Source organism: Manacus candei, unplaced genomic scaffold, assembly GCF_025592945.1.
Source record: "Manacus candei isolate 608988 ecotype Guabito, Panama unplaced genomic scaffold, ASM2559294v1 h1tg000106l, whole genome shotgun sequence".
Classification (NCBI taxonomy): Eukaryota; Metazoa; Chordata; class Aves; order Passeriformes; family Pipridae; genus Manacus; species Manacus candei.
In genome coordinates this window covers 754523-766116 of record NW_026138154.1, presented here as the reverse complement: position 1 = coordinate 766116, position 11594 = coordinate 754523, and the positions used below count along the sequence as shown (strand labels likewise).

Sequence of the window (11594 nt, the reverse complement as noted above, 5' to 3'; positions counted from 1 at the left end):
TCGCCGCTGCTCGGGCCGCTCTCCTCGATGGTGAAGACCACCCGGGCTCCCTCGGGCTCGGGGCCGCGGGCCGCCTCCGCCAGCCGGCAGCCCAGCGGCGGCAGCAGCGGGGTCCCGGAGAAACGGCGGCGGACGGCGCCCAGCGCGGCTCCCGGGCCCGACGGGGCGGCCTCGGCGGCGTCGCGGCAGCGCTGCGGGGACACGGGGCGGCGGTGAGGGGCGCGGGGAGCGGCCCCGCGGAGCTCTGCGGGGGCACCGTCCGTGTCCGAGGGTCCCGTCCCGGGGCAGCCCCGTCCCGTCCCCCCCTCCCGGTACCGGGCGCCGGTAGCGCGCTGGCGCCCCCTGGCGGGCACGGTGCGGCGCTGCACCCCGGGGGTACCGGGGTGATACCAGGGCGAGGGGGGGGCACGGGGAAAGGGCACAGCCGGTGCACCGGGTGCGGTTCGTCCCGCAGTGCACGGAGCCACCGGGACACCCCCTTCCTCCTCTTCCTCCCGCCGCCACCGGAGGGAACCCCCCCCTCCCCCGGTTCCCCCGGGACCCCGCCGGAAAAGCCCCCGGAGCCGGCGCGCAATTACGCAGAGGTGAATAATAATTAACCGCCCATTAAGGGGATAATTAACTCCCGCTCAGCGCCGCCAGCCCGGTTATTGCTGCCCGCGGGGCCGGCGCTGGGACGCCCGTACCGGGGACACCCCTCGCCCCCTCCCGCGACACCCCCTCGCCCCCCGAGGTGCCCCCCGGTGCCGGTCTCACCTCCGCGCCGAGGAAGGGCAGCGCCGTCCGGCTCCTTCTCATCGCCGTCCCTGCGGGGGGAGCTCCGGGAGCTGCGGCCGGTGAGGGCTCGGGGGTGGGGACCACCCCCCCCGGGGCTGGGGATACCCCGGGGACACCCCGGGACCGGGACACGTGGGTTCCTCCCCCCGCTTCCGTGACTTACGGGCGCCTGATCTTGGCCCCCACCTCGGGTTTCGGGGCCCCTCCTTCCCGCTCCCGGTGCTCCCACCGGCTGGATGAGGACAGGGACCTCGGGCCTGAGGCCACAGGGGTGTCCCCCAGCTCGTGGCACCCACCAAGCTGTGAACCCACCGATGCCACCTTAATGATCCACCACGGGCACCCACCCCCGTGAGGAACTGGGGCACAGCGGTGCACCCACAGGGACGCCAGGACTGAGCCCCTCCACGCCCCGGCTGGCACCGGGAGCAGCCTCATCCCAATTCCCAGGGGATGCCGGGCCCCGGCACGGGGGTCCCCGCTGCCGCCAGCCCCCCGCCCTGGCCCGCAGCCCCTTACCGGTGCCCGGTCGTCGCCGCCAGCCGCGGCCTCGGCCGAGTGCAGCGGAGCAGAAGGAAGGCGACGTGCGTGCCTGGCCGCTCGCTCCCTCCCATCCCACCTCGTCGGGGGGGCTGCGCGGCCCCCCCCACCCCGGGCACCACCGCCCCGCACCCATCCCGCCGGCCTGGGAACACCCCGGGGCCTCCAGCCCGGAGCGGGGGACCCCGAAAGCGGTTGGGCCCTCCCCCGGGAGCGGGGGTTTTCCCCGGGCAGGGCACATGGCAGACGGGAAACCAGAGCTGAGCAGCAGCTTCTTTATTCAGCAGCGCGGGGAGCCCCGGGGGGGGGGCTGCGGTGTGTGGGGGGGTCACCTGGGTGTGGGGTGGGTGACAGGGGACTCCTCCATCACCTTGCTCTAGGGAAGAGAGAGACAGTGCAGTGAGCACCCACACCCTGGCCCCCTCCAAGTCGTCCCCCCCTCACCAGCCCTGGCCCCCCCACTCACCATGGGCACCTCGTCCAGGTGGTGGAAGGGGGGGGTCCCACGGGGGGTCCTGCGCCGGCACAGCCGCACCAGCAGCACCGCTGTGCCCCCCACCAGCACACAGACCAAGAGGCAGATGACGACGACCACGCCAGAGCTCAGCTGCTGCTCTGTGGGGGCGAGACGGGCACCCCATTACCCCCCCCAGCACTGCCAAGCCTTGTGCACCGCGGAGGGGCTCGGGGTGAGAGGGGGCTCAAGACTGGCTCCAGTCCTCCCCCTCCACCATCCCATACATCAGAAACCTGGCATCCAGTTCCTGTGTCACCTCCACCCATGGGGGACCAGCCTGGGGCCCTCCCACACCCCCCCCCCAGCTGAGGTGAGGGAGAAAAGGGGAGCCCTCAACACCCCCCAAGGAGGCTGGAGCAGCCAGGGGGGCTCTGGGCTCGCCTGCACCCCTGAGCCCCCCTCTGAGCGCAGTCCCAAGTGGGGGGTCTTAGGGGACCCCAGGGCTGCTGCCGTGCCCATACCCAGGTCACCTGCCTGCCCAGTGCCCCCCAGCCTGGCTCTCACCTGAGCTGCCAGCTGCGATGCCAGTGGCCGGTGTCGTTCTGGAGCTGGTGGCCAAGGTGCTGTTGGGCCCAGGGCTCACAGTGGGTGTGGTGGAGTTGGGAGCAGGAGCGGGCCCAGAGGGCCTGGGTGAGGATGGGGCTGGCACTGCTGTCGAGTTGGATGGATGCCCTGTGGATCTGGGCACACTTGGGTGGGATGGAGTCGGTGCCATGGATGTGTTGGATGGAGGTGCTGCTGGTGCCAGTGTCCTGGGTGAAGATGGTTCCATGGTGGTGTTGGATGGAGATGCTGGAGGTGCTGTTGATCCCAGTGTTCTGGATGGAGTCAGTGTGGTGGTGTTGGATGGAGATGTTGGAGGTGCTGTTGATCCCAGTGTCCTGGATGGAGTCAGTGTGGTGGTGTTGGATGGAGATGCTGGAGGTGCTGTTGATCCCAGTGTCCTGGATGGACTTGGTGTGGTGGTGTTGGATGGAGATGCTGGAAGTGGTGTTGATCCCGTTGTCCTGGATGAAGATGGTTTCATGGTGATGTTAGATGGAGATGCTGGAAGTGGTGTCGATTCCAGCGTCCTGGATGGAGTTGGTGTGGTGGTGTTGGATGGAGATACTGGAAGTGGTGTTGATCCCAGTGTCCTGGATGGAGTCAGTGCCATGGTGGTATTAGATGGAGATACAGGAGGTGCTGCTGATCCCAGTGTCCTGGATGGACTCGGTGACACGGCTGTCCCTGAGCTGCTTAGAGCCACTGCGGAGGAGACATTGGTGCCATGTCCTAGACCTTGGAGGAGAGAGCTGGTCAGCAAGGACACAGCAGGGCCCTGGCAGGGGCAGGCAGGGCCCCAGGAAGGGCAGCAGCACCTGCCTGGGCTCCCGGTGCCACAGGGATCATTTCCCAGGTGTTTTTCATCACACACAGAAAACTGGGATTTAGCCAATATGGGCTCCCAGAAATGCAGGGTCAGAAAGAGCCTCCCGACCGGTTGTTGCACAAGCAGAGCAGCGTGGCAGCAGCAGGTAAGTGCCACGGCACGGGGACATGTGCCAGCCCAGCCCTCGTGGCACCCACCAGACACCCTCAGGGCCGGGCGTGATGGGGACTCCGCTGGGGCCACGTGGGACGTGGTGGTGTTTTCCGGGCAGTGCCCTTATCTGCCCAAGTCCTGTTTGCACAAGAGGAGGAGCAGGTCCAGCCTGGCCCCAGGGGGACACTGGAGCAAAATGCCTCGTGGCAGAGCCAGCACCCAGCACCAACACCCAGGGGCACAGCGTGGCCGCGGGCTGGGGGTCCCCACGGCTGCCGTGCCCACCAGGACAGGCTGTTCCCACCCAGCTGCTGCCTCACACCAGGATGGTTGAACCCAGGGCCAGGTTGAACTCAGGAAGGGTGAGCTGAAGCACCTTGGGGTGCAGGGGGGGGGTGCTGGGGGCCCGGGCTGGAAATGGGGGGCCCACAGCAGTGCAGGGTACTGGGCAGTGTCCGGGTGCTCCCCTCCAGCCTGGCACCTCCGGGAAGCAGGTGCAGCCCCTCCCCGTGCCATGAGGCCCTGGAGGGGGACCACAGGAACCCCCCAGTTCCCCACTGAGCCCTCAGTGCAGAGCTCAGGGGAGCACATGGTCACCTCCCTGAACTTTCCTGGTGCCCTCAAGCACCGTGACCCCCCTCCCGGTACCCGGGACTGGGCGGGGGGAGGCCACAGACCCACCCCCCAGTGCTGCAGATCCCGAGTGCCCCCGGGACGCCCCCGGACCCCCCCCGGTGCCCGGTACCTGCAGCAGCGAGCAGGGCAGCGGCGCAGCAGAGCAGGCAGAGCGCTCCCGGGAGCATCCCGCCCGCTCCCGGTCCCGATGCCGGTCCCGCCGCCTTCATCCGCCCCGGGGGAGGCGGGGGCGACCCCGCCCGCGGCGCCCTCTGTCGGTACCGGGCGGCGCCGCAGCACCGGGACCCTGCGGGCACCGGGAGGAGCCCCCGGCCCCGGGCATCAGTTTTCACCCGCGCATCTCCCATCCCGGGGCCGTGAGACCCCCACCCGCCCACCCCAGGCACCGGGAGCCAGCCCTGTCAGCATCCCGAGGTCTTGGGGGGGGGGAATAAGTGGATCTGGGAAGGTGGGGATGTCGGGATGTGAGGATTTGGGGGACAAAGGGCTCTGGGGACACATGGACAGCAGCATGTGGGGATTTGGGGACAAAGGGATCTGGGAATGTGGGTCATTGGGATGTGGGGTCTGAGAGACAGAGGGATCTGGAGACACACAGAGAGAGCAGCATGTGGGGCTTTGGGGACAAAGAGATCAAGGGACAAAGGGACATCAGAATGCAAGGACTTAGGGAAAATGGGATCTGGGGATTTCAGGATGCAGGGACTTGAGGACAAGGGATGTGGGGTCTTGGGAACACAGGCATCCGGGAACATCAAGATGCAGGGACTTGGAGACGTTGGGACACAGCGACTTGGGCACGCAGGGCTGTGGTGACACGGGGACACCAGAGCCACGGGGCTGTTGCTGGCCCTGCCACAGGGAGACAGGTGGCAGCCCCGTCCGTCTCGGTGCTGGAGCAGCGCATCCGGGGCGCAGCTCAACCACGCCGGGGCTGCTTCCTCCGCCAAACCGCAGCCGGCTGGCACCGAGCACGGGGTCCCCAGGGAGCCACCCACGGCAGGGTCCCAAAGGAGCTCACACTCCTCCCGTCACCCACAGCAGGGCCCCCCCGTGCCAGGCTCCCCGGGAGAGGGGTGATCCCAGTGCTGGAACAGGCCAAAGCTGCCTCCGGTACCGTCCCTAAAAGCTCCAGGAACAGAGGGTTGGTTTCTCTTGGGTGCTGCTCCCTGGATGGAGCCGGGATAGGGCCCCAAAGGTGGGGGAGGCAGAGGAGGAGCGATGGCAGTGCCGGGAAGTCAAGGCCAGTTCCCGAAGTCTGGGGAGGAGCAGAGGAGGCCCAGCCTCGCTGGGTGCCATGGGGTGACCCCGAGGGGCCGGGACAGGGGGGTGTCGGTGTCAGGGAAGCCCCCAACGCAGAGGAACCAGGGGTCTGACAGGGCAGAGCCACAGCCAGGACCGGCAGCAGGCTCCCCTCACCCACGGGGATCCCCAGTAAAAGCATATCCCCCCAAGAGAGACCCAGTAACCCCAAAACCCCTCAGAGGAGCCTCAGTACACCCCTCCAGGGAGCACCCCCCAACATCCAAATCCAGATGCACTACTACCTGACGAGATTTTCCCGCCCCGGCACTCCCAGTAATCCCAAACCCCTCAAGCGAGCCCCAGTAACCCCACAACACCCCCCTTCAACATCCAAACCCTCCGTCTATCCACTATCGCCCGACAGAACTCCCCCCCCGCCATCCCCCGCGCTTCCCAGCAACCCTAAAACGCCCCCAACCCCACAACCCCATAAACCCTCTCACCCCCCCCTTCCCAGAGCCCCTTCTCCAGCACCGCTCTTCCCCTTCCCCCGACTCCTCTCACCCCGAAAAACCCCCCAAAACCTCCCCAAACCCCTCCGTCGCCGCTCCCCCCCCGCCCCAAGATGGCCCCCGGCCGCGCCGCTTCCTGCCCGCGCCGCCCCTTCCCTTCCTCTCCCTTCCCGTCCCCCGCCGGCGCAGCAAACAGCGAGAAGCCAAATTCTCCGTGTCGCGGGGCTTTACTGGGGCCTGACTGGAATGTGTGGGGCGCGGGGGGAAGGCCCAGGTCCCCCCTCAGTCCGTGAGGGGAACCCCCCGGCTTCTCCCTCCCCGCAGCCCGTGCGCGGGGGGTGCTCGGTGCCCGCCGCCCGGAGCCGGTCCCGGACCTCCGCTCGGACCCCTCAGGGAGCTGAGGGGGCTGATTATCGCTCCTCTTCCTCCCCTCGGGACCCCTCCGTCCATGCCCGGCATCCCTCAGTCCGCGCCCGGGGCATGGCGGGCGCTCCCCCCGCTCCGTGCCCGGGACCCCTCGGTCCGTTCCCGGGGCGGGATGGGCTCTCCCCCCGCTCCCCTCAGTCTGTGCCCGGCACGCACGGGCGGCTCCCCAAGTTCCCCTCGGTCCGTGCCCGGGGCAGGGCGGGCGCTCCCCAAGTTCCCCTCGGTCCGTGCCCGGGGCAGGGCGGGCGCTCCCCAAGTTCCCCTCGGTCCGTGCCCGGGACCCCTCAAAGTCCGTTCCCGGGCTCGGGCCCCCCCGGTCAGTACGCCGGCACCTGATGCTGGTGCTGGGGCAGGAGCTGGCAGCCGCTGTTGACGTGGCTGAGCACCTTCTGCTTGAGCTGGGCGACCTGCTCGCGGAGCAGGCTGGCGGTGGAGGCGAGCTCCGTGTTCTGGCTCTTGAGGCTCTTCACCTTCTCCTCCAGCCGGGAGATCCGCTCCAGCTTCCTCTTGCGGCACTTGGAGGCGGCGATGCGGTTCCTCAGCCGCTTCCGCTCCGCCTTGATGCGCTCCTGCGTGTCCATGTCGATGGGGGACAGCGGCGGGCTCTCCCCGAAACTCGGCACCTCCGGCACGATCTGCGGCTCGTCCTTCAGCGGCGGCGGCGGCGGGGGCGGCGGCGGGAGCCGCGGCGGCGGCGCCGCGAACGGCCCCGGGTCGGCGGCGTAGCTGACGGCCGGGTAGGTGCTGAGGTTGGCGTAGACCGGCGGCTCCGGGGCCATCCCGGCGGCGGGCAGCTCGCCCGCGCCGCCGCTCCCGCCGCCGCTCCCTCCTCCGCCGCCGCCGCTCCCCGCCGCGCCGCCGCCCAGCTGGTTCTGCTTGTGCAAGTCCTCCAGCGCCTTCACGAAGCCCTCGGCGAACTCCTGCTCCTCGGAGGCGGCCGCTTTCGGGTAGAGGAACTGCCCGCTCGTCGGGGTGGTGGTGACCAGCCCGTTGGACTGGATGATGAGCCGCTCCAGCTCCGGCGACGCCAGTTTGAGCAGCCCCAGCTCGGCAGAGCCCAGCAGCCCCGCCGCTTCGCCGCTGGCCGCGCCGGGGGCTTTCAGCGCCGCCGCCAACTGCTCCGGTAAGGCCATGCCGAGCGCGTCCTTCTTCATCATGCTGCCGCCAGGGAAGGGCAGGAGGAGCCCGCTGCTGCCGGAGGACGGGGCGAAGCCGCTGCCGAGGCCGCTCAACACATCATCATGGTAGAAGGGTGTTTCCATCCTCCTCCCCCGCCCGGCTGCGGGGGAAACGGGGCCGGGAGGGGGGGGGGAGGACCGGGGCGAGCGCGGGGAAAGGGGTTGGGGAGGGGGCGGGGGAGGCGCCCGGTGCGCACCGGCCGCGGCCCCGCTCCTGCGCGCGCGCACACACGTCTGCCGCCGCCGCGCGCCCCGCGCCGCTTTAAATAGGCGGCGCCGCCGCGGTGACCTCACCGCGCCGGGCCTCCATTGGCTGCAGATGACGTGCTCGCCCGCCCTCGTTTGCATAAGGGGAGGGGCCGCCGCCCCGGGGAGGTGGCGCCACGCCCACTCGCCGGGCCACGCCCACCCCCGGCCGCGCCGTCGCCGGGGCAACCGGCGGGTAAACGGGACAACAGCGCGCGGGGCCCTGGGATGACGTCAGCGCGGGGGAGGGGCGGTCACGTGCACACACCCCCCACGCCCCCGCCGGGACTGCCGGGCACAAAGGGAGGGGCGGGAACGGGAACGGGAACGGGCACCGGGAACCGGGACTGCCAACCGGCACCGGGACTGCCGGGCACAAAGGGAGGGAAGGGAACGGGAACGGGCACTGGGAACCGGGAACGAGGGCTGCCAACCGGCACCGGGACTGCCGGGCACAAAGGGAGGGAAGGGAACGGGAACGGGCACTGGGAACCGGGACTGCAAACCGCCGGGGCTGATGGGCACAAAGGGATGGGCGAGAACGGGCAGCGGGAATGGGAACCGGGACTGCAAACTGTCTGGACTGATGAGCACAAAGGGAGGGGTGGGAACGGGCACCGGGAACGGGAACCGGGAGTGCCAACCGGCACCGGAGAATGAGAACCAGCCGCGAGGACCAGGGAATGGGAACCGGGCACAGGGACCGGGAACCGGCACCAGGAACCAGGCACGGGGCACAGGACCGGGCACAAGGAACAGGATCCAGCCACAGGGCACCAGTCACCAGGCATGGGAATGGGAACCGGGCACGGGAACAGGCTGCCAGCCAGTGGGAACCAGGACCGGGGCACGGGAATCGGCCACCGGCCACTGGAAACTGGGACCCCCTCTGGAAACCGGACCGGGCATGGGAATGGGAACCGGCACCAGGAGCTGGGCACCGTCCACAGGGCACGGGAACCAGCCACTGAGCACTGGCACTGGGCAGTCACTGGCACCAGGAGCGATACTGGGCACAGTCACTGGCACCAGAACCAGCACCAGGCACTGGCACCAGGTCAGGCCCCGGCTGTAAAAGGGCACAACAAAGAAATAAACAGATATACCAGGCTGCAGGGCCTCATGGCACCCTCTGGGGACGGCCAGGCCACCACCCACATGGGTCAAACTGGGACAGGCCACCGGCACCAGGCACAGCAGGGCCTGCCCAGGGACAGAACCACTGTCCCTGCGTGTCCCCACACTTCCCTCATCACAGCCCGGCCTGTGTCACCGCCCCGATGTTTGTCACCGGCGCATCCCGGTGACACCGGCGCATCCCGGCGGGTCGGTTTGCCACCGCACGGCGGGCAGCCAACTCCAGTTAACCAAGGGGGTCACACCACCACCGAGGGGGTCACTCAGGGCAGGCCCAACACCTTGGCTCCACCGTGAGCCCCTTGAGGCCCTGCTCAACCGTCACCGGGGAAGGAGTTAAGCGGTGGCGGCGGTGGAGGCCTCAGACGTCACGGCCTGGCCAAGCCCGCGGGCGGCTGAGGGGGTGGATCGGCGTCAGCGCTTGACGTCACCGGCGCGGGGGGAGCCGGCGCCGATGGCCGCCGATAACCCCCCCTCGTGTGGGCAGGATGCGGCCCCCGCGCCGCAGGCCGAGGGTCTCGGCGAACGCGGCGCACGGCGAGGCCGCGGGGACGCCGGGGCGGGTGACGCCGAGCCGCGGCCTAATTGCTGCCAGATGGTTCCAGGCCTGCGCTAACGAGGGCGATAAATCAGGGGGTGTCAGTGCCGGGGGGCCCCCCGAGGGGACCCGGTGGCGGGGCCACGCTGACACCCTGCCCGCGGTGCTCCCGGTGCAAAGAGCCTCTGTCGTGGTGCGCCCGTCCTGTTTGCTGCCCACGGGCACGGCGTGGGACTGGGTGTGGGGATAGTGCAGCCACGGTGTGGGGCATGGCACGGGGTGTGGGGACACCATGGTGTGGGGCACGGGACATGGGACATGGCACAGGGCACAGGGAATGGCACAGGACACAGGGAATGGCACAGGACATGGCACAGGGCACAGGGAATGGTACAGGGCATGGCACAGGGCATGGCACAGGACACGGCACAGGGCACGGGACATGGCACAAGGCACAGGGAATGGCACAGGACACAGGACATGGCACAGAGCACAGGGAATGGCAGAGGACAGGGCACAGGGAATGGCACAGGACACAACACAGGACATGGCACAGGGCACAGGACATGGCACAGGGCACAGGACATGGCACAGGGCACAGCTCAGCCCTGGCTTCAGGGAGGCCGCAGGGTACACAGGTGACACCCAGGACAGGGCTGGGGCAGCCCCTGGGGCCGGGACACACAGCGCTGGCACGGGGGAAACTGAGGCACGAGTGGGAATGACTGGGATCCACCCTCCCCCAACAGCTGCAGTTCATTAAATCCCAAATAAACACAGTTGATTAAAATCCCAAATACACGCAGTGATTAAATCTCAGATAAAGCGGAGCAGACCGAGCCCTGTGTCCCCCTGTGTCCCCCTGCTGTCCCCACTGCCCCATGGGGGGGGGCAGGTGCCAGGGCCAGTGCCCCGGGGGGCTGGGGCAGGGCCGGGGAGCAGCTCCCAGGTGAAGCTGCCGTCCGGGTTTCCGCTCCAAACCCGTCATTAGGGGCGCGGCGGCGGCCGGACCGGCAGGTTCAGACTTTCCATCCTGACCCAACCCAGCCAGCGAGGGACGGGGACCAGGGATGGGGGGGGAACAGCTCCTCTTCCCCCCGTCCTGGCCCCACACAGGGACCCCCAGCCCCGGTGGGCATCGGTGGGCACAGAGCTGCACCGGGGTACCCACAGAGCTCCCCCACCACAGCAGTGGGACAACAAGAACCAGCTTTGGCTGTAGGTGCTTTAATCGGTTCCAGGGAGGAACGAGCCAGCCCCGGGGCCTCCCGGGAAGAGCAGCTGGCCCCTGGCCAGGGATGTGAGCCACGAGCCGTGCTCCGACCAGGCCCGACCAGCAAAACCCCACCACCCCTCCCCACAAGGGTCCCAGCACCCCGAGGCTCGTCCCGCTGTGTCCCCACACATTCTCCCAGCCTGTCACCGCTGCTGCTCATCCCACACATCCCTCGTCCCCAAGCCAGAGGGCCCGTGGGATGTCTCGCCGGTGGCAGCCCCGTGCCCGCAGCCAGCCCGGCAGCTTCATTTGCTTAATGAGCGTTTAATGAGGGGCATGATTCAGTGGCCCCTTCCGCCTGCCGTGGGGACGTCCCCCGTGCACGGAGCTGGTGGCAGTGCCAGCCTCACCACGGCTGGGTGGCCGGAGCTGCTATTCCCGGAGGCGTCGGAGCACCCACTGAGTCACGCCGTGTCTTTGCCACCTGCCAGCCGGGCTATATTTACCCCGGAGCGGGCGGTGAGGATTTGGGATGAGCCTCGAGCAGGGTCACCGGAGCATCCTCACGCAGCTCCTGCTCCCCCCATTTCCATGGCACCAACGGGACCCTTCCCTGCGTGCCACCAGCTCCACGGTGGCACCTGAGCCTGCTCTGCCAGGAGCCAAGACACCCAAACCACCAAGTGATTGACACCCACGGCTTTGAGGACACGGGCTGGACCCAAAGCAAGACACCCACGAGCTCCCAGGGATGGATCCACGCACCAAGCCGGCCCCCCATGGAAAAGGGAAGAGGCAGGAGAGGGTTTGCACCCCGGGATTTGCACGGCGGGCACCGGGCACGCAGGGGAAGCTGCCTCTTAGTCACTGCCACAGGCAGGGAGAGAGGAACCAAGCCGGGAAAACAAGAAGTCACCAGATGCCAACGCCTGCCCCCGAACCTGCGCCAGTCCCTGAAGAACCCCCGAGGGGCCCACGGGGCCTCCGACAATCAAAACCAAGAATTAAAAAAAACAAAACAAAACAAAAAAAAAACCCAACAAAAAACACCACACCAGAAAGAGAGAAAGAAAACAGATTTAAAAAGGAAAAAGGAGGAGG

The 11594-nt window shown here is 68.5% G+C and overlaps 2 protein-coding genes across 4 annotated transcripts; both read right to left on the bottom strand.

Annotated features, from left to right (window-relative positions):
• Positions 1 to 1621: 1621 nt before the first annotated feature.
• Positions 1622 to 4885, bottom strand: LOC127461452 (uncharacterized). Of its 3 annotated transcripts, XM_051769276.1 has the most exons (5): positions 4105 to 4885; positions 2965 to 3115; positions 2339 to 2835; positions 1784 to 1932; positions 1622 to 1693 (listed from the first exon to the last, which is right to left on the bottom strand). In XM_051769276.1, exons 1-5 carry the CDS (start codon positions 4340 to 4342, stop codon positions 1646 to 1648), a joined length of 1083 nt encoding a protein of 360 aa, XP_051625236.1. In that variant the 5' UTR covers positions 4343 to 4885; the 3' UTR covers positions 1622 to 1645. The 3 variants fall into 3 exon arrangements, with proteins under 3 accessions (XP_051625236.1, XP_051625234.1, XP_051625235.1); XM_051769274.1 differs by having other exon boundaries at positions 2339 to 3115; XM_051769275.1 differs by having other exon boundaries at positions 2339 to 3082.
• Positions 4886 to 5960: 1075 nt separating this feature from the next.
• JUND (JunD proto-oncogene, AP-1 transcription factor subunit) lies at positions 5961 to 7598 on the bottom strand. Its single transcript, XM_051769285.1, has one exon. The coding sequence runs from the start codon at positions 7438 to 7440 to the stop codon at positions 6496 to 6498; it is 945 nt and encodes a 314-aa protein (XP_051625245.1). The 5' UTR covers positions 7441 to 7598; the 3' UTR covers positions 5961 to 6495.
• Between the last annotated feature and the right edge of the window lie 3996 nt (positions 7599 to 11594).